Here is a 20,458-nt window from a genome sequence, read left to right as displayed (position 1 = left end):
CCCTCCGTGGACTGCTGCTTTGTGTTTCATCCCTTTTCTCTTGTTTTGGTTGGTCTAAGGATACAATAACTTTCTCCAAAATAAATTTTATTACTCACATGAAGCAAAACTTCCAGGGAGACTGAGAACGCTGGGTGTGAAGTAAGGGAACAAAGAGGCTCTGGTGGCTCCCCCGGGGTTTGGGACATGGAGGAGGGCACAGGAAGGACTCTCAGAGGATGGCTGTGGCGGCGGGCAGCACTTCCTGACTCATGAACGTCTCCAGGTCCAGACTGGGATCTTCCAAATCTAATTTCAGAAACTTATCTACTAATGTCTGACAACTGGGGAGAGAGGACAGCGAGATTTATGAGAGGATGGATAACAGGACCCCGGGGCAGAGAGGAGAGGATGTGTGCACAGGAAAGCCGGGGCCTTGAGAATTTAGGAATTTCAGGACAAAAAAAAAGAAAAATAAATGGAGTTCCTGTTGTGGCACAGCGTTAACAAATCCGACTAGGAACCATGAGGTTGCAGGTTCGATCCCTGGCCCTGCTCAGTGGGTTAAGGATCTGGTGTTGCTGTGAGCTGTGGTGTAGGTCACAGATGCGGCTTGGATCTGGTGTTGCAGTGGCTGTGGTGTAGGCTGGCAGCTGTAGCTCCGATTTGGCCCCCAGCCTGGGAACTTCCATGTGCCATGGGTACGGCCCTAAAAAAAGGCCAAAAAAAAAAGGAATTTCAGGATGAAACTGTTAGTCTTTGAAGGGCAAAGAGGCTGTCTCAGTCTCCAAAAGGGGGAGAAAAGCTGCAGAATGTGCTAGAGAGAACAAGGCCCCTGGGCCCACACTCACTTTTCCATTTGCTTCGCCTTTAGCAGCTCCTTGACAGGCTTGATGGGTTTTCCACTGCGGATCAAGTCTGAGACCTAGGATCAAGGAGGAAGGGGGGGGGGGGGGAGTTGAGTAAAAGAAGAGAAAATAAGGGTCAGAAATTTTCATGGGCCCAGAGACCATGGCCCCGAGAGAAGCAAGGGGAGTGGAAAGGAGCCCTGCTGGAGCTGGTAGCTGTGTGGACCTCACCTCCTTGCCACGAGCAATGAGTCTGTCAGGAAGCCCAGCCTGGGCAGCTGTGTGGGAGGCATGGCTGGCACTGGCAACACCTTCACAAACCTGATAGAAGAACACAAGGTCGTCCCCATCTTCACAGGTCTCCATGGTCTTAAAAGAGCATAAAAGGGGACAGTGTGTCATCAGTCATTCCGCTTCCTGTCCCCATACCTTTGCTCAGTCGCTGTGGAGAGTGAGAAACAGGCAGGGGCACAGTCCCTGTGCTCAGGGAGCCCCTGTTCTGATGGAGGAGCCAGTCTGCGGCTCTGGGAAATGCTTGGCCGTGGGGCTCCTAGGGGGCTGGATTGGTTTCCTTACCAAATACTGCACAAGGGCCCCTGCGGCAGCAGCTGTAGCTGAACGAGGCTCAGAAAGTTGGTGGCCACAAAGATATGGGGACACATGGGTCCAAGCGCCAGCCAGTGTCGGATCACAGCAGCCAGGAGTGCGAGCCCATCCACCTGGGCAGAGGGCAGGGTGAGGGTGTGTGACCACGGGGGCCCCGGGTGCCGCTTGCCCCTGCCAGGCCTTATCCACCTCTTGCCGCTTCTCTTCTGCCCACACCCTTTTCCCCAGGCCAGCCTCCCCCTCTGCCCCTTCTTCCCCGCCATTTCCCCCTCTTCACTTCATCAGTTTCTCCCCTCACCGTGTTGGTTCCTTTTCCAAATTCATCAATAAGGACCAGAGACCGCTCGGTGGCATTGTTCACCGCTTTCGCCACCTGCTGGGCACCAGGTGGACAAGGGAGCGTTTCATTAGCACTCGAGGCCTGTAATGCGCTGACCGCAGTCCGCCTGTGAAGAAAGCTGCCTGTACATGTGTCCACCCTGCTGGACTGCACGCTCTTGATGGTGAAGCACACGTTTGGCTCATGCTTTCATTGCCAGCACGCCTCTCACAGAGCCAGGGTTCAACACAGGTTCAGGGTATTGAGCCTCCCGGTCTCTGAACTGGGTGCTCCCTGCCCCTGGTGCACAGAGCAGGCAGCTGAGGGAGTTTTCCCTGTTCAGACCATTTTTCAGGAGTAGGGTTCCTTCCCCCATCCTCCTCCTCCCCCGACCCCCTCTCCCTTTGCCCCCTTTGACCTGGTTGAGGTCGATCATGAAGGTGGAGAGGCCAAGGGAGATGGATTCGCAGCTATGAATTCGAGTGAAGATGGCATCTACTGCCCCGATTTCGGCTTCCTCTGCTGGCACAAAGCTGCCCACCAGGGCCATGAATGTGATGAGGCCTACCTGAGGAGAGGAGGAGACAGGCCTGGGGCCTGGGCTGTGGGGAAGGTGAGGCTAAACCAGGGAGAAAATGATAGTGCATGAGAGAGGGACACAGTTTAACAGCAGATCACAGCCCCTTCTGCTCACTGTAGAACTAGAAAGGGGCAGGGAGTGGGCAGAGGCACACTTAGGAGTGGTGTGGACATATTCGGAGGTAGGGGAGGAGAACTCAAGCCACACAATGACTATTTGAGCTTGGGCCTTCCTCGGGTACAGAATGACAACATGGGAGGAAGAGGAGTAGGGGTGTGGGTTCTGGTCTTTTCATAACAGTTGGGGTCAGAACTCAGAAGAGCTGTGGAGATCTGGGTCGGCTGGCAGGTGGGGGGATGGAGATGATGGAGCAGATGCCAGTGGCCCAGGTTGTAGGGATCCCTCTACCTGTTTGAGGTATATGCTCTTCCCTGAGGAGTTGGGTCCAGTGATGACTTTGACCCTCCCTGTGTCCCCCATGCATTCTGCAGAGTTTGGCACAAAGGTTCGGGCACAGAGTTCCATCAGAGGATGCCTGCAGTGTGTGGAGAGGTACCTTGCACATGGCCTGTGGATCCAGAAGATGGGGCTTTTGGGGCCCTGGTGTCCATGCCTCCACCCCTCTCTATGCTCACCTGCCATTCTGGATTCGTACCCCAAGGAGCCGGGCAGAGTAACGGGGCCTTGAGTAGCCATAGTCCCGGGCAGCGCTGGCAAGAGCCAAGAGGACATCCAGGCGGGAGGCAAGGTCCAACACCCGGGTCAAGACAGCCGCCCGTGCCAGCACCTGACACTGCAGCTGGTACATCAGCAGGGTCTCCTGGTCTGGGGGCCAGTGAGGGAGGGAGCTGAGGGTCAGTTCCAGAGGAAAGTGAAGGAGAGACAAAGAGGCCAGCGAGGGACCTAGAAACAGGCTTGCAGATATAATCTGAAACACTCAGAGAAGAGGCAGAGAGAAATAACAGGAAGGAGCAGAGCCTTTCAGAATCATCTCCACGCTGCCCCCACCTCCGCTCTGGCCATTCGCTTCTCCTCACCCCGGATGTCGCAGTGCAGGTCCCCCAGCAATGTATCCAGCTCCTTGGTTCGAGCACTACGATAGTGCAGCTTCTCCTCTGAGAGGAACTGGGCACAAGGGTTCAAAGCCATGAGCTCTGCATCTCTTGGTCCTCTTCCTCACTAACCCCCATCTCCAGGCCTGACCCTGATTTCTTTCTCCGTTGCCTCGGAGCTGGTAAAGGTCAAGGTAAAACCACAGAAGAGGGATCCCATACTGCACAGGGCCGATGGGGTGAGGCCCTCCTTCAGCTGCTGGTTCACTTTCCTTATCACACCCTACAGAGGTGAGGGGTCTTACCATGAAGTCCAGACCCTCGATCTCAAAGTCACTGGTCTCCACCATGGAAGGCAGTCGGGGAATAGAAAGAAGGAAGCCGATCTGGGGAGGGTGAAGGAGAGAGAAAGCAGAGGGTGATACACCGGGCACCTTTCCCTGGAGGAAGCCCGAGTTCCCTGTGCCTCCCAGTGCTTCCCTCAGGGGCCTAATGCCACCAAAAGGTATTCATGACCTGTGATTCCTCCGAGAGTTTCCAATCTGCCAGGGTGTGCCTCATAAACCTAATGTTTCCCTAAAAGCCCACTGGGGAGTTCGCCCACCCTCCTGCTCTCACCAGCGGGATGTAGATGACACTGCAGGAGGGGATACGCGAGTCCAGATTCTCCAGCTCCTTCCGAGCAACCTCAGTGAGGAAACTGGGAAGTCCCATCAGCCTTCGTTTTTCTAAGAGGGTGGAAGACACAGGAATATTGCAAATCAGGTTCCTGCCCTGACCGCGGCGATTATCTCAATTTGTGGTGGTCACCAACCGAGAATGGCACCCCATCACTGGTCGGGCTCATGTTTCAGGGCTCCTGGGCCCGCCCGCACACCTAACACTCACTCTCATCAACTTCAGGATCTATGTTGGGAAGGACTGTGAAGCGATTTTCAGCAAGACTGCCCTCAAAGTCCACCTGAGGAGACAAGAAGTCCAGGTCTTTCCATCCAGCCCCATCTCCTCACCTCTGCTTGGGCCCCTTCAGTCCTTGCTTTAACCTAACCCTCCAAGCACACCCCAAGTGTCCTGCCGTCTCCTCTCACCACCCCAGCCCTGGTCATCCAGCTGACCTCAGTGTCTCCCATGCATTCCGCCTTCCATACTGCATTCCCCAGAGTCCAGCCACTCTCCATTATCCAAACCCATCTCTCTCCCCTACACCCCAGGAGCTCTGCCCTTTCCTTCCACGCACCACTTTCCCAATGAGGCTGGCAATGTGGTGTAGGTCATCAGAGAAGTCGTGGGCAATTTCCTGAAAGAGCTGAATGGACTGGGGCAGGGAACGGCAGGCGTCCCTCAGGCCCAGGGCACTGTACACAGTCTGCAGGAGAAATGGACAGAGGAGGTTAGCCCATACCCAGGCCAGGCTGGGGCGAGGGAACAGGGGTGGACTAAGAAGGACAAAGGCCGACAGGGAAAAACACAATAACAAAGACAGAAAATGGCATTTGCAAAACTCTTTGCCAGCATTGCACTAAAGCTGAGGCTCCGAAGACGACTGGGTCCCTTGTTCTAGATGAGAAAGTGCAGTCTAGTGAGGAAGACAGAAATACACCTGGAAGACTGAAAAGTGAAGTGGTGGCTGCTTTGATAGAAATGTGTACAATGCCCCAAGAGAGAAGTTCTATAGAGGAAGGAGAAGGAGAAACAGGGATATGAAAGGCAGAGAAGAAGTAAATGTAGGGGCAATGAGAGCACTGGGGCAAGAGAGACAAGAAGAGAGGGTGGGTGAGAGTCAGTGAGAGTTAACTCCCCAGAGTGAAGGCCAGTGACCTGATGTGGCTGCTCTAACCAGGGATTAGACTGGTGGACAGACCCAGTCCATAGGACATTGCTGAGCCTCACTCTGTGTCAGAGGACATGTAAAGTGTACTAATCAAAGGATTTATCACCCAGCCATGACGGAAACCAGGACACAAGCAGTAGAAACAATGACTATCCATAAGAAAAACTGACATTGTGCAACTGACTAAAATTACTAAATTCAGAGAATAAGAGTAACAGGGCTAAAATAGTTGGGATATCTTTGCAGAGAAAAAGAAATGAGCTGGACCTGGAATAAGGCAAGGAAGGAAGGAGGATATTCTGGATGAGGGCAAGAACATGGGCAAACATAGACAGGAACAAGAGCTAACACTTACTGAACATTGCCAGGCAATGTTCTAAACTTTTTACATGTGTTAATTTCATCCACTCCTCCAAATAATCCTAGATGGGGCCTAGAATGATTTCCGTTTTACAGATGAGCAAGCTGAAGCACAAAGAGGTAAGTAACATAATTTGCTCGAGTTCTGAGAGTAAGTAGAACTGGGAATTTAACCCAGGTGTCTGGTTTTTAAGCAGTTACAAATGAGGAAAGGAGGGAGGTCTAGAATGAATGTTATGGTATTGGCTTGGAATCAGAGGCGTGAGTATGAATAGACAACTAATTCTAATTCTAGCTTCTATCCCTTCCCCTTTACCTACAAATAAACTTTTCTTTCACCTTTCTTTCCTTTCCCTTTTTTCTTCTTCTTCTTCTTTTTTTTTTTTTGGTTATACTCTCAACATATGGACGTTCCTGGATCAAGAATTGAATTGGGAGTTCCCGTCGTGGTGCAGTGGTTGACAAATCCGACTAGGAACCATGAGGTTGTGGGTTTGGTCCCTGCCCTTGCTCAGTGGGTTGACGATCCGGCATTGCCGTGAGCTGTGGTGTAGGTTGCAGACGTGGCTCGGATCCTGCGTTGCTGTGGCTCTGGTATAGGCCGGTGGCTACAGCTCCGATTGGACCCCTAGCCTGGGAACCTCCATATGCCAAAGGAGTGGCCCAAAGAAATAGCAAAAAGATTAAAAAAAAAAAAAAGAATTGAATTGAATCCGTGCTGTTCAACCTATGCCACAGCTGCAGCAACACCAGATCCTTAACTGGCTGAGCCACCAGGGAACTCCTTATAAAAATTTTAAGATTTATCCTTATATTATTTTGTTTTAACTTTCTTTTTTTTGGGGGGGGGGGGAGTGCTGTGCCTGCAGCATGCAGAAGTTCCTTTTGGAACTGTGTAAATATTCTACATTGGAGTTCCTGTCATGGCTCAGTGGTTAACGAATCCTACTAGGAGTCATGAGGTTTCAGGTTCGATCCCTGGCCTCGATCAGTGGGTTAAGGATCTGGCGTTGCCATGAGCTGTGGTGTAGGTCACAGACGTGGCTCGGATCCTGAGTGGCTGTGGCTCTGGTGTAGGCTGGCGGCTACAGCTCCAATTCGACCCCTAGCCTGGGAACCTCCATATGCTGCAGTAGTGGCCCTAGAAAAGGCAAAGAGACAAAAAAAAAAAAAAGAAATTTAAAAAAATTCTATGTTATTATGAAATTTTAAAAAACAAAAATTAATAAAAAATTAAAAGAAAAAGGGAGTTCCCATGTGGCACAGCAGAAACAAATCCGACTAGGAATGTAAGGTTATGGGTTTGATCCCTGTCCGTGCTCAGTAGGTGAAGGATCTGGCGTTGCTGTGAGCTGTGGTGTAGGTCACAGACGTTGCTCGGATCTGATGTTTCTATGGCTGTGGCCTAGGCCAGCAGCTGTAGCTCCAATTAGACCCCTAGCCTGGGAACCTCCATATGCCATGGGTATGGCCCTAAAAAGCAAAAAATAATTAATTAATTAATTTAAAAAAGAAATTAAAAATTTTTTCTGTCTTTTTTTAAGGGCTGCACCCAAGGCATATTGAAGTTCCCAGCCTAGGGGTCAAATTGGAGCTGTAGCTGCCAGCCTACACCATAGTCACGGCAAAGCCAGATCCAAGCCACGTTGCTGTGACCTACACCACAGCTCATGGCAATGCTGGATCCTTAACCCACTGAGCAAGGCCTGTGTGCAGATTTGACCCCTAGCCTAGGAACTTCCATATTATATAGCCTTAAAAAGCAAAAAAAAGGGGGGAGAGGGAGGGAGTGGGATGGGAACTTGGGGTTAATAGATGCAGACTATTGCCTTGGGAATGGATAGACAATGAGATCCTGCTATATAGCACTGGGAACTATGTCTGGGCACTTGTGATGAAGCATGATAATGTGAGAAAAAAAAATGTATGTATAACCAGGTCACTATGCTTGTATAGTAGAAAATTGACAGAACACTGTAAACCAGCTATAATGAAAAAATTTTTAAAAAGGGGAAAAAAGCAACTAAAAAAATTAAAAATAGACTGAAATAGGAGTTCCCATTGTGGTGCAGTGGTTAACAAATCCAACTAGGAACCATGAGGTTGCGGTTCGATCCCTGGCCTTGCTCAGTGGGTTAAGGATCCGGCGTTGCTGTGAGCTGTGCTGTAGGTTGCAGACGCGGCACGGATCCTGCATTGCTGTGGCTCTGGTGTAGGCCGGCAGCTACAGCTCCAATTCGACCCCTAGCCTGGGAACCTCCATATGCCGTGGGAGCAGCCCAAGAAATGGCAAAAAGAAAAAAAAATGCAGTGGTCTGAGGAACGTATAAACCTGTAAGTTTGTAATGATACCAAAACAACTTCACTGGCTGCCTTGGAGGATTAGGGAACTAACTTACTATATGGCAACAGCTAACTAAAGCACGGGGGAAAAAATCAAGTGATATTCTGTGATATCACTGGTAACCAAAGAGCAGATAAGAGTAAGGTTCTCTTTCCAGAAACATTCTAATAAATGAAGAAAGAATGTCAGGATTAGAATCACACTACTTTGCAACAATCCCTAAAGAACTAATCGACTTGGATATTAAACATCAAAGAATGCTAACATTACAAAAGGAGGACAGACATATCAGACATTATGTTCCTCTATTTAGGAAACAGTATTGAAGAAAATCAAACTTGAACCTGATTGAGCTTCTGGATTCAACTATTAATTTACAGAAATTCTAGAAGAAACATGTCAAAAACACCTTGGGAATGTACAGAAGGAACCCATAAAGGAGACTTAAAGAGACGTCATCCCATCACTGTATGTTGAACATGTTTGGATCCTACTTAAACAAACTAATTTTTAAAATAATTAAAGAGATGAATAGAAATTTAAACATAATATAATTCATGATATGAAAGAATTACATTTATTTTTTTTTCTTTTTTATCTTTTTAGGGCTCCAGGTACGGCATATGGAAGTTCCCTGACTAGGGGTTGAATCAGAGCTATAGTCAATGGCCTACACCACAGCCACAGCAACTCAGGATCTGAGCCTTGTATGTGACTTACAGCACAGCTCACGGCAACGCCAGCTCCTTAACCCACTGAGCGAGGCCAGAGAATCCAGCCCTCATCCTCATGGATACTGGCCAGGTTCATTACTACTGAGTCGCAACGGGAACTTCCTATTGTTATTCCATTAAAAAATAATTGTTGGATGGAGTTTCCATCGTGGCTCATCGGTAACGAACCTGACTGGAATCCATGAGGACTCAGGTTCGACCCCTGGCCTTGCTCAGTGGGTTAACGATCTGGCATTGCTGTGGCTGTGATGTAGGTTAGCAGCTGAAACTCCGATTCAACCTCTACCTAGCCTGGGAAACTCCATGTGCCTTGGGTTCAGTCTGAAAAAAAAAATGCAAAAAAAAAAATTATTGGCATTCCCATCATGAGGGTTCATTATACTTTTCTAAAAAATTTTTTTGGAGTTCCTGTCGCGGCTCAGTGGTTAACGAATCCGACTAGGAACCATGAGGTTGAAGGTTCGATCCCTGGCCTTGCTTAGTGGGTTAAGGATCTGGCATTGCCGTGAGCTGTGGTGTAGGTTGCAGATGTAGCTCAGACACCGAGTTGCCGTGGCTCTGGCATAGGCTGGCGGCTACAGCTCTGATTAGACCCCTGGCCTGGGAACCTCCATATGCTGCGGGAGCAGCCCTAGAAATGGCAAAAGACAAAAAAAAGAAAAAGAAATAAAAAAGAAAAAAATTTTTTTACAATTTCCATAATGCAAAGATTTTTTTTTGTCTTTTTTTTTGTTGTTGTTGTAGTTGCTATTTCTTGGGCCGCTCTCGCGGTATATGGAGGTTCCCAGGCCAGGGGTCCAATCGGAGCTGTAGCCACCAGCCTACGCCAGAGCCACCGCAACGCAGGATCCGAGCCGTGTCTGCAACCTACACCACAGCTCACGGCAACGCCGGATCGTTAACCCACTGAGCAAGGCCAGGGACCGAACCCGCAACCTCATGGTTCCTAGTCGGATTCATTAACCACTGCGCCACGACGGGAACTCCATAATGCAAAGATTTTTAATAAGGTGTTGGGATAAAGTTGGCCAGGGCACTCAGAGTACAGAGGGCCTGGAACACACACTGAGGAGCCTAACCAGGACTCCTAGATTGAAGGAGGGTGATCTTACCTTGTAGAGGACCTGCCAGTCACTGACTTTGGTGTGGGACAACTTCATGCGTTTAAGAATCAGCTATGGAGTTGGGGAGGGATAAATTTGGAGTTTGGAATTAGCAGATACAAATTGCTACATACAAAATAAATGACAAAGTCCTACTATATAGCACAGGGAACTATACTAATATCTTACAATAAACCATAATGGAAAAGATCATGAAAAGAACATACATACGCAACATTGTAAATCAACTCTACTTCAATAAAAAAAAAAAAAATCAGCTAAAGTCAGACAAGGAGACACTCGAGATTTTCCCTCTCACCCCAATGCCCCTCAAAATGCCCACCATCCTTCAACCTCCTTCCCCCCCACCCGTTCCCTACCCCAGGCTCACAGGCACATTCTTGATGTGACCCAGCAATCGATGCAGCATCTGTGCCATGTCCAGGTTCTGGGGTAACAGGAAAAACTGAATGACATCCAGACGAGAATTTAGCTCCCCCAGGTCCTGAGTTGGACGTGTGAACCATAGCCTGGAAGCGAGGGTTGGAGTTGGGGGTGGGGTGGGGGACCAGAAATTACACCTGTTCTCATCACTGTCTTGAACTAAATTTGTGAAAATGTATATTCGGAGGTCCCTGAGGATCATGGCCATGTGTGTCAGTATTGGCAAGTACAGTGTCCTATCCAAAGCAGGTGTGTTTACTTGCATCTACTGAAAACCTTTGCATGTAAGCAGGATTGTGTCTGTATATCTCAGGGTTTTTTTGTTTTTTTTTTTTTTTTTGGCCATACCTGCAGCATGCGGAAGTTCCTAAGCCAAAGATGGAACCCATGCCATAGCAGTGACAACACTGGGTCCTTAACCCGCTGTCCCACCAGGGAATGCCTGCATATCTCAGTTTTGATGGATATGACCATGTGTTATTCCATGTGGATATGTGACAGAGCTTGTCAATATTTTAGAGGGAGAGCAGTGTGTTGAGGCATTTGTATGCCAACACTCTAGCTCTCTCTGCAGCTGAGTAGGAGAGAATGAGTCAGAATGAGTTTGTGTATCTGTATTTAGCTATGAAACAGCACAGGCATTCGTCTTTTCATGTTCTTCCTGTGAGTATATAACTATTCCATGTTGAATAAGCCCTCAATTTATGATACTGATCATTCCTGTGGAGAAAAAAGTATTGGCTAGAGACAACTAAGGGGCTTCAATAATAGTGCCTTATTTTTAAATTGGCTAGTGGAAACAGAGGTTTTTATTATTATTATCATTATTGTTATCTTTTATGCGTCTGAAGCTTTTCCTAATAAACTAAATTGCTATACAGAAATAAATGTCTCTGGAGTTCACGTCATGGCACAGCAGAAACGAATCTGACTAGGAAAAATGAGGTTTCGGATTCGATCCCTGGCCTAGATCAGCGGGTTAAGGATCCGGCCTTGTCGTGAGCTGTGGTGTAGGTTGCAGATGCGGCTCGGATCCTGCATTGCTGTGGCTGTGGCGTAGGCCTGCAGCTGTAGCTTCAATTTGACCCCTCGCCTGGGAAACTCCATATGCTGCAGGTGCAGCCCTAAAAAGCAAAAAATTAAAAAAAGGAAGAAAGGTCTCATCTGTGTGTGTCTAATTCTGGGTATCCCTGTCTCCCTATGGCCATGATAAATGTGAAGCTCTATAGGGACCTGGAAGCCCACAGAGCCTTTTCTACATTAGAGCAAGCCATTAGGCACAGCATTTTAATAAGAGCCAACCTGTAGAGACACTGGGGCCTAAAGATGTGTATGTCACACTGTGGTTTATGGCCAGTTACCCTAGGTCCCTAGGTTAGTACATTCCAGGTTACAATGAAGTGGAGGATTCAGTCGGATTCAAGGGTGGCTTTCAGGCATCTCTGCTCCTTGGCCACAGAGGAGCAGAGGTGCCCGAGGCAGTGTAAGCCAGTTTGCGAAAGCCCTCCCCACTTGGAGAACACCTGAGCCTCACCAAGCAGACTTTCTTATAAAACACCTTGGTATTTCTGACTCATGTGTTGCTAATGCCCCGAGGCCTTAGTTAAGTCAGACTCGAGTCAGCTGAGGAGAGGAGATGAGTCGAGATGAGGCCCTTGGAAGATAAGCAAATTGTCCAGTCATACACCTTGTCAGACAGCTGGGTGTCTAACTCAGGTCTCCAGACTGCCAGGATGGCGCTCCTGAGAGCACATTTCAACATTCAGTCACTTTCCAGGTACCCTGCCTGGCTTTAGACAGCTGGGCCCTTAGTTGACCATCAGGCTGCGATTCTCTGCCCTGCCGGATGCTACCTGGGGAATCTGCCCCCTCCCCTACCTATAACCGAGTTCTCTTGTCCAAGAATTCTTTCCCTTTCCTCCCTGGTTGAGATTAGAGATCTGCACCTGAAGCACTAGAAAATGTGTAGGTAATTAAATCACCTGGAGATGGCCTCAGAGATAATCCTAAATCAGCTTCCAAAGAAGACTTGCAGGGCAGGTGGTGTGGGGAAAGGATTGTGCACCTGCAGGCTAGCACAGGTTTTTAGAGATGATGTAAGCAGTGCGCCTGCATCCGTTTATGCTGCTCACTCACTGAAGGCTACTGTGTACAAGGCCATGTGCCAGGCATGGACGTTACAGGAAAGGCTACTAGACAGAGTTCACTCACAGCTATGAGGGCAAGCAGATTCACTGACTGCTAATTCCAACCTGACATGAAAGTGCAATTAGGCGTTCCCATCATGGCTCAGCAGAAACAAAATCAGACTAGTATCCATGAGGACGTAGGTTCGATCCCTGGCCTCACTCAGTGGGTTAAAGCTCCTGCATGGCTGGCTGTGGCATAGACCTGTGGCTACAGCTCCGATTCAACCCCTAGTCTGGGAAAGTCCATATGTCATGGGTGTGGCCCTACAAAAGACAGGGGAAGAAAAAAGTGCAATTAGAAAACATGTGACTACACAGCAAGGTACTGTCAATCTCCTCACAGGTGCCTGCGAAGGCTTCACCAAAAAGGTGACAGTTGGGTTACACCTTGAAGAGGAAGTAAGATTTGACAGGTGGAACAGAGGAAAGACTTTCCAGGGGGAACACCATTATGTGTTTAAGGTGTTTATGTATGCCTGTGTTTAAGGCATAATGTATTTCCATGACGGCAGATGGCCTTAAATGACTGAAGTACAAGGTGTAAGACATGAGTTAGGAGAGCCTTGGGAAGGTAAGCCTGGAAAGCAAAACTCAGGTGAATGGGAGGGACCCTGAGCATTACACTGATAAAGGTGTGAATTTTCACCCTGTAGGTAACGGGGGAAGCCTCCTGAGGTTTATGTTTTGTTTCTACTTAAGGTTTAAAAAAAGTAGATTGAGGAATTCCCGTCGTGGCATAGCGGTTAACGAATCTGCCCAGGAACTATGAGGTTTCGGGTTTGATCCCTGGCCTTGCTCAGTGGGTTAAGGATCCGGCGTTGCCATGAGCTGTGGTGTAGGTTGGCAGATGCGGCTCAGATCTCACGTTGCTGTGGCTGTGGTGTAGGCCAGTGGCTGCAGCTCTGATTTGACCCCTAGCCTGGGAACCTCCATATGCCGTGGGAGCAGCCCTAGAAAAGGTAAAAAGACAAAAAAAAAAAAAGATTGACACACTCAGATCTCTGTTTTGGAATGACAGTTATTTTAGAGTGAAAAACAGATGGAAAAAAAGACATTAGAGGCAGAGAGACCAAATTGAAGGTGATGGCAGTGCTCAGAGTTAGAAATGAAGCTAACAAGAATTAGAGCAGAGGTAAGAGAGTGAAGCGGATGGCTGAGACAGACATTTCAGGGTAGAATCAATAAGCCTTGGTGAATAATTGAATATAGGGGGAGAGGGAGAAACATCAAGCCTACGTTCAGAGCTTGAGAAGCTGTACTGTCAGTCATGCCATTAACCAGAAAAGGCAATGCAGGCAGAGGAACAGGGCCAGGGGGCATCAATTTGGATGGGAGTTTGACCTGACCGTGGAAAGCACAAGTGATGACGTGCAAAGGGCGTTCCACGTGATTGAGCTCAGAACTAGAGACGCAAATTGAAAGTCATCGGAGAACAGCTCAAGTTCAAAGTGCAGTAATTTAAAGATATTTCCATGTGTACACTGGTGTCTTGTGATTGTGTTTTTGCTGCACGTGTATTGGCAAATCTGCATATCACCAAGTATGTGTCGATCTGTGCTGACAACGTAAAATGAAAATAATACCAGCTACCACATGGGGTCGTTGTGAGAACTAAACGCATTTAGGCAGCATTCAGAAAAAGGGCGGTGTGTTTGGGTCTACAGACTGCAGTCGTTAAGCTGTAGCACCTGCATGAAACTCACTCACCTGAGCAGCTTCTCTCCCCACTTACAGCGGCATCTGTTGAGGATTCCTGTTGGGTGGGGGTAGGGAGTGAGCCTGTTATCAGCAGGGACAGGGAAAGGAATGCACGGATGTATCTAAGCTGAGGCATCAGGACCAGAGGTTGCAATGCTGGGCTGACAGGCCTGGGAGGGCGGGGTGTGGGGGGAGCGTTCCCCAAATACAGGACACAAAGGCGGCCAAAGCCAGCGTCTGGCCACAAGTCTGAGCCGGGATTACCTTACATGGGCTTAGGGGAGGGAATGGGCACTCATAGGAACACTCAACCAGAAAAATATGCAGAGCAGGCACAGTTAGACTCACAAAGAGCCCAACACAAACACGTGAGACACAACCCGCTGAGATGCATAGCGAAACCATGTAGATGCTGGGGTGATGTCCCACACACCCTAAAGGCTGAAACGACTATGAGACTATACAAATCAAACATGGGAGTTATGCAGTTACATGACTCTTCTCTATACACAGGGTCTCCTGTGTATAGACAGGTGCACAGCTAGTAAGCATGCATACAAACCCAGGAATAAACACGGACTTGGTAAAGTAAGAAGCGATATGCAAACAACACTGGACAACTAGACTGGACAAGGCTTTGGGGAGATGCCCAAGCTCAGGGAAGGTACAAAGAGGGTAAGAAACTGGATTGGAGTGGAAGAGAGAGCTGGCAATGGGGGCGACGTGGGAAGAGGGGGGCTGGGACACAGCTTTGGAGGCTGCTGCTTTTCTGATGTAGGGATGAGGGATGGGGCTCTCCTACCAAAGAGGCTAAGCCCCTCCTTGAGTCCACTGGCCACTTTGTACACCGAGGGGTGAGACTCACTCTTGAATATCTGCAGAACACTGTCAGGGAGAAATTGGGGTAATTTGCCTTTCTAAAGGGAATTGAGAAAATGAAATGGGGATTGGGAATACCTCCTGAGATCAAGCCTGGATGTAAGGTTTGGCCCTCACTGCTCTCTGCCTCAGTTTCTCTCTTTACAGAAGAAGGTGACACCTTTGTGCTTTCCTTCTTCTCATCCCTAACCCCCTCTTCTCTGTCCTCTAGGGAGAGAGATCTTAATAGCTCCAGGATTAAAGAATTTGGAGCCCCATTAGGATTATTAGAGTATTAAGCTTAATCCTTCTCCCTCCCAGAGACGACAGCCTGCCTCCATCTTCTCACCTGTAAGTGTCTTGATCTATGCTCACCAGATGGGTCCTGAGGACAGAAAACAAGCAGAAGGGGGAGTTCCCATCGTGGCTCAGAGGAAACGAATCTGACTAGCATCCATAAGGCCGCAGGTTTGATCTCTGGCCATGCTCTGTGGGTTAAGGATCCAGCGCTGCTGTGGCTGTGAAGTAGGCTGGCAGCTTTAGCTTCAATTCAACCCCTAGCCTGGAAACCTCATATGCCTCAGGTGAGGCCCTAAAAGACAAAAAAAGAAAACAAGCAGAAGAGAAGGTGGCTGGGCTATGAGAGCTCTGAGCCCATTCCCAAGTTCGACCCCCGCAACCCCCCTTCCAGGATACTCTCACAGTTTTCTCCCCAGGGCTCCACACACCCTCAGGAGATCCTGTGTGTCCTAGAGCAACTTACCAGATGAGTACTGCCTCTCCCCTCCTGCTTTACCTTCCAGGCCTCCCAAGCCCACCTTACTTTGGTTGAGGTTAGAGTAAATCACCTACAAAACAAATTTCTTAAAGCCCAGGATGGGAACGCTGACGTTATAGTCTTCCAGTTCAACCCCGATTCTTCTTCGACCCAGGAACTTGAGCAGCCCTCCAAGTGCTCGAACCTAGGAAGGGATCAGTAGTGGAGCAAATCCCAATGTCTTAGAGGCTGGACAACACCAGGGAAAATGATTATTTTCCAGGACTGGGCTAGCACCACCCAGGACTCAACTCTAGTACCCAGGAGCTCGTGCCTTTCTCTAACCTGCTGCATCCCTGCCCTTATCTCTCGGGACTATCTCACCGTGAGAAGGCAGTCAAAGGGGATGATGGAGGAAAGAAAGAGGATTTTCTCAGTGGCAGTCATGGAGTCAGGGATGAAGGAGTAATTTCCAGAAAGCAGGCGCTGTTTGCTTATCTCCAGACCTATTTTGAGGGAGGAAGGGGAGGGAAAGGACTTGTAACCCAATTTTTCACCCTGGTTTAAGAATGAGAAAACATGGAGTTTCCATGGTGGCTCAGTGGTTAATGAACCCGACTTGTAGCCATAAGGACATGGATTTGACCCCTGGCCCCAAGTCAGTGGGTTAAGGATCCGGCGTTGCCATGAGCTGTGGTGTAGGTTGCAGACGTAGCTTGGATCCCGCATTGCTGTGGCTGTGGTGTAAGCTGGCTGTTGCAGCTCTGATTCGACCCCTAGTCTGGGAACCTCCATATGCTGCAGATGCCCTAAAAAGACCAAAAAAAAAAAAAAAAAAAACCAAAAGAATGAGAAAACAGAAGCAAGAGAGATCATTGTGGGGGCGGGGCAGGGGGGGGTACAGATCATGTGGCTTGCCAAGTTCACACAGGCAGTTAATGGAAAGGGGAGACAAGAACCAAATTTTCATACTCTTAGTCTAACTCTTTCTTTATTCACATGTGATATAGTAATTTTTTTTTTGTCTTTTTGCCATTTCTCGGGCCATTCCCGTGGGCATATGGAGGTTCCCAAGCTAGGGGTCCAATCGGAGCTGTAGCCACCAGCCTACACCAGAGCCACAGCAACGCAGGATCTGAGCTGCGTCTGCAACCTACACCACAGCTCATGGCAACGTCGGATCGTTTACCCACTGAGCAAGGGCAGGGACCAAACCCGCAACCTCATGGTTCCTAGTTGGATTTGTTAACCACTGCGCCACGGCATCCTATTCTACATGTGATATAAAGGCATATGGCTGGGAACATAACCTAAGAAAGACAAATGGCTCAGGAGAGTAAGATATCTGTCTGGAATTAGGGATTTTTTTGGTCAAAAAATCATATTAATAGGAACAAATAACACGATGTCCTAACATATAATTTACTCTGGATAGAACACTCTGTCCTTTTTGCACACCTGGGAAGGTTATGGAATTGCCTTCTGGATCAACGAAGTCACTAAGGCAGTACTTTTTTTTTTTTAAGGGGCAAATGGTTTTGGCTTAAAGGTGAAAATGCTTAAAATGCTTAAAGGGAACAATCAAAGCTGACCAAAAAGTGTTACCACTCCTTCTCAGGGAAGGCCCTCATCCCTAGACAAGCCTAAACTGCAACTTATTAAAGAGTAGGGATTAGGCGGAGTCCCCATCATGGCGCAGTGGTTGGCCAATCCGACTAGGAACCATGAGGTTGTGGGTTCGAGCCCTGGCCTTTCTCAGTGGGTTAGGGATCCAGCATTGCCGTGAGCTATGGTGTAGGTCTCAGACGCGGCTCAGATCCCGTGTTGCTTCGGCTGTGGTGTAGGCCAGTGGCTACAGCTCCGATTAGACCCCTAGCCTGGGAACCTCCATATGCTGTGGGAGCAGCCCTAGGAAAGGCAAAAAGACAAAAAAAAAAAAAGGAGTAGGGATTAGGCTTGAAGAACACAAAGGTTTAGAATGAGATAGGGCTGAGGGGAGACCTCTGATTATGGAGATGGGAGTTAGGAGAAAGTGTTGGAAAACTGGGATGAGGGATTAAGCAAAGTAAAAGAGAGGAGATACCAAAATCCACACTTGGCAAAAATACAATTTCAGGTCTCTTAGGCGCTCTGTGATCCTGGGAGGCTGTAAGAGAGGCAAAGAAAGGGCCATCAGGAGTTCCCACTGTGGCACAGTGGGTTAATAATCTGGCATTGTCTCTGTGGTGGCGCAGGTTCAATCCCCCAGCCGGGTGTAGTGGGTTAAGGATCCCTCATTGCCGCAGCTGTGGCTACACAGCCGCGTAGTTGCAGATTCATCTAGGTTTCAATCCCTGGCCTGGGAACTTCCATATGCTGTAAGTGTGGCTGAAAAATAAATAAATAAACAAACAAAAATAAATTTTTTAAAAAAGAAAAGAAAGGACCATCAGTCTGTACATCTCAGTCCTTGTGCCTCTGTCCCACCTCCCCTCTCACTCAATTCTGGTCACCTGGCTATAACTCCCTCCGAGACCCTTTAGTCTCCTGGAACATTCCATACTTCAGTCCTTCCCATTTTCCCCCTTTCGCTTACTTAGTCCTTACCAAGCTTTCCCAGAAATCGGGTCATATTCTCATCCTGTTTGGCGCTGGTAACAACAGAGAGGGGATTGATTTCATCCAGAACTTGAAAGGAGAATGGAGAACAAATGAGTTCAAAGATTTTTATCTTTTGCCCAAAAGGAAACCTGTAGTCTTCCCCTTGCTATCTCCCTTCACCACATACAACTTATTTCCTCCCTCTAAGAGTAGGGAGTGCCCCCCACATTGGGAGCATAGGTAGGAGGAGTCAGGCATGAGATTAAATCTCCAGCACCTGGTACACTTGCGGATAATAAGCTGAATTCCTAAAAACAACAAAGGGAGCCTCTTGGCGTCAATTACTAAAAACAACAAAGGGAGCCTCTAGGAGTCAATTAATAAAATAGATTGAGTCAGCTAAGGACATATGTATGACATACACTTCCAGCCCCAGAGAAGAGGAATGCATAGCTCTGTCCTCACCTCTCTGCAGCAGCTTGAGGCTCTCATGGTCTGGGGCATCTGGCATGAAATGGATGGTGGAGTCACCAGTGTCATAGTAGGCAATGCCCAGGTGTCCTGAATTCCACAGCACACACAGATGAATCTGTCCAGCAAGGAAGGAAACTAAAATTTGAACCAGGGTTGGGCCATGCCTCATTTAATTTTAATCATCTTATCAACTCTGAGATAGGGGGTTTTTCGTAGCTCAGTGGGTTAAGGATCTGGCAGCTTTGTCACAGCAGTGGCTTGGGTGGCTGCAGTAGTGCGGGTTGGCTCCTTGGTCCGGGAACTCCCCAAAATAAAACAAACAAAAAAGAACCCCTCTGAGATAGGCATCAACATCACCATTCAGTAAATGTGAAACCGACACTCAGTGGAGGCAAGTAACTAGCACAGCTCTTCCCAGCCGCTTTACATTCTAACAATCAGACGTTCCAATTAACTCCCCCTCTCCAGTTTCCAGCTCCTGCTCTCCCGCCCCCCACATCACCCCAGCCCCGACCTCCGCGGGTTCCTCCTCTTCCTCCTCCTCCCCCTCCCCGAAGCCGGGCACTGGGGCCAGGCTGGGGAGGCTGGCCGAGGCCTCCCCGGGCCCCGGCTCCTGCGGCGTCCTGCCTGAGGTCGCTCCTACGGAAGCCATGGCCGTGGAGGCTCTGTGGATGCAGAAAATGAAGGCGGTTCAGGAGCGAGATCTCTCCCGCGAGGAGGAGACGGGGGGGGGGGGGGGGTGCAGAAATACGAATCTACTGAGGATTAATGGGAGAAGGCCGAGGGGCAGGGCTGCGAGGGCCTGCGAGAGATGTGGTCACAAGTGCAAGGCATTGGGAGGAGCGATTTCTCGGGTATTTCACTAAAGTACAGGCTGTGGGAAACTCCACCCTCCCCCCATTTCTGTCACGCAGAGGCTGTACTTGGGAAACAGCCTGAGAGCCCCAAAGGGCGAACTGTGCACACCTCCTCTCCTCTTTCCAGCCAACCAGGCCCCAGAAATCACAGCCTCAAGCTCTAGACTACCCCACTCAGACGCGGACAACTGGCGGTATTTTCCCGCGTTTTCAGTCACCTGGGTTGCGACGTGTGCACGCCCGCGTCACTAACAGCCGCGAGCAGGAGGTAGGGCTGTGCCGTCGGCGCGACGGCGGGGTGCGCGCGCACATGTCCCGCCTTCCTAGCCACTATTGGTTGAAGAGACCCGGATCCTGCATAGACATCCAACAGAATGAAAAGGAGGAGAGGCCCGCAGAAAAGGCTGGACGATGATTGGCTTATTCGCATATAGGGCAGGACCAGAACGTTCAAACTTCCCGCCCTCTGCAGTTGCCTAGCACCCAGGCCTCTGGCAGTCAGATTGCTGGGCTCTGATTGACGCGGGGGTGGAGCCTGTGAGAAGATCCAAAGCAGAGCTTGAGTCTAGCCCCCCCCCCACCCCCCGCCCCCGGAACCGTATAGGAGAATCTGGAGAAGAGGCCGACCTTAAAGGAACAGAGACGCGGCTTTTTGATTTTTTTTTTTTCTCTGAAGAGTGGAGATAAGCAATAGTAATTCAACCTGTGCCAACAATTCCAAGTTAATAGGTATAAAGAGCTTAGAACAGTGTCTGGCAAACATATTAAGAGCCATATGAGAATTTTAAATAAATACGTAAACATAAGAAGCGAGGCTCCTATCTCAGCCCACATTTGCCTGTTTT

General features: G+C 48.9%; 1 protein-coding gene across 1 annotated transcript; it reads right to left on the bottom strand.

Moving 5' to 3' along the window:
• Positions 1 to 70: 70 nt before the first annotated feature.
• Positions 71 to 19,896, bottom strand: MSH5 (mutS homolog 5). The gene is given in 26 exon segments (XM_047796312.1): positions 71 to 323; positions 831 to 904; positions 1,059 to 1,196; positions 1,404 to 1,417; positions 1,420 to 1,546; positions 1,732 to 1,806; positions 2,171 to 2,320; positions 2,741 to 2,867; positions 2,968 to 3,157; positions 3,370 to 3,457; positions 3,690 to 3,770; positions 4,003 to 4,112; positions 4,273 to 4,345; positions 4,622 to 4,750; positions 9,766 to 9,828; positions 10,148 to 10,286; positions 14,097 to 14,142; positions 14,890 to 14,972; positions 15,295 to 15,330; positions 15,798 to 15,907; positions 16,087 to 16,208; positions 17,786 to 17,848; positions 18,289 to 18,369; positions 18,748 to 18,871; positions 19,271 to 19,421; positions 19,832 to 19,896. Coding segments are annotated over 25 exon segments (2,493 nt in total). The 5' UTR covers positions 19,409 to 19,421; positions 19,832 to 19,896; the 3' UTR covers positions 71 to 211.
• Positions 19,897 to 20,458: the final 562 nt, after the last annotated feature.

The sequence above is a fragment of the Phacochoerus africanus genome, chromosome 9 (genome assembly GCF_016906955.1).
Source record: "Phacochoerus africanus isolate WHEZ1 chromosome 9, ROS_Pafr_v1, whole genome shotgun sequence".
In the NCBI taxonomy this organism is placed as follows: domain Eukaryota; kingdom Metazoa; phylum Chordata; class Mammalia; order Artiodactyla; family Suidae; genus Phacochoerus; species Phacochoerus africanus.
The sequence above is the reverse complement of the archived record's forward strand: the minus strand, read 5'-3'. Positions and strand labels throughout refer to the sequence as shown.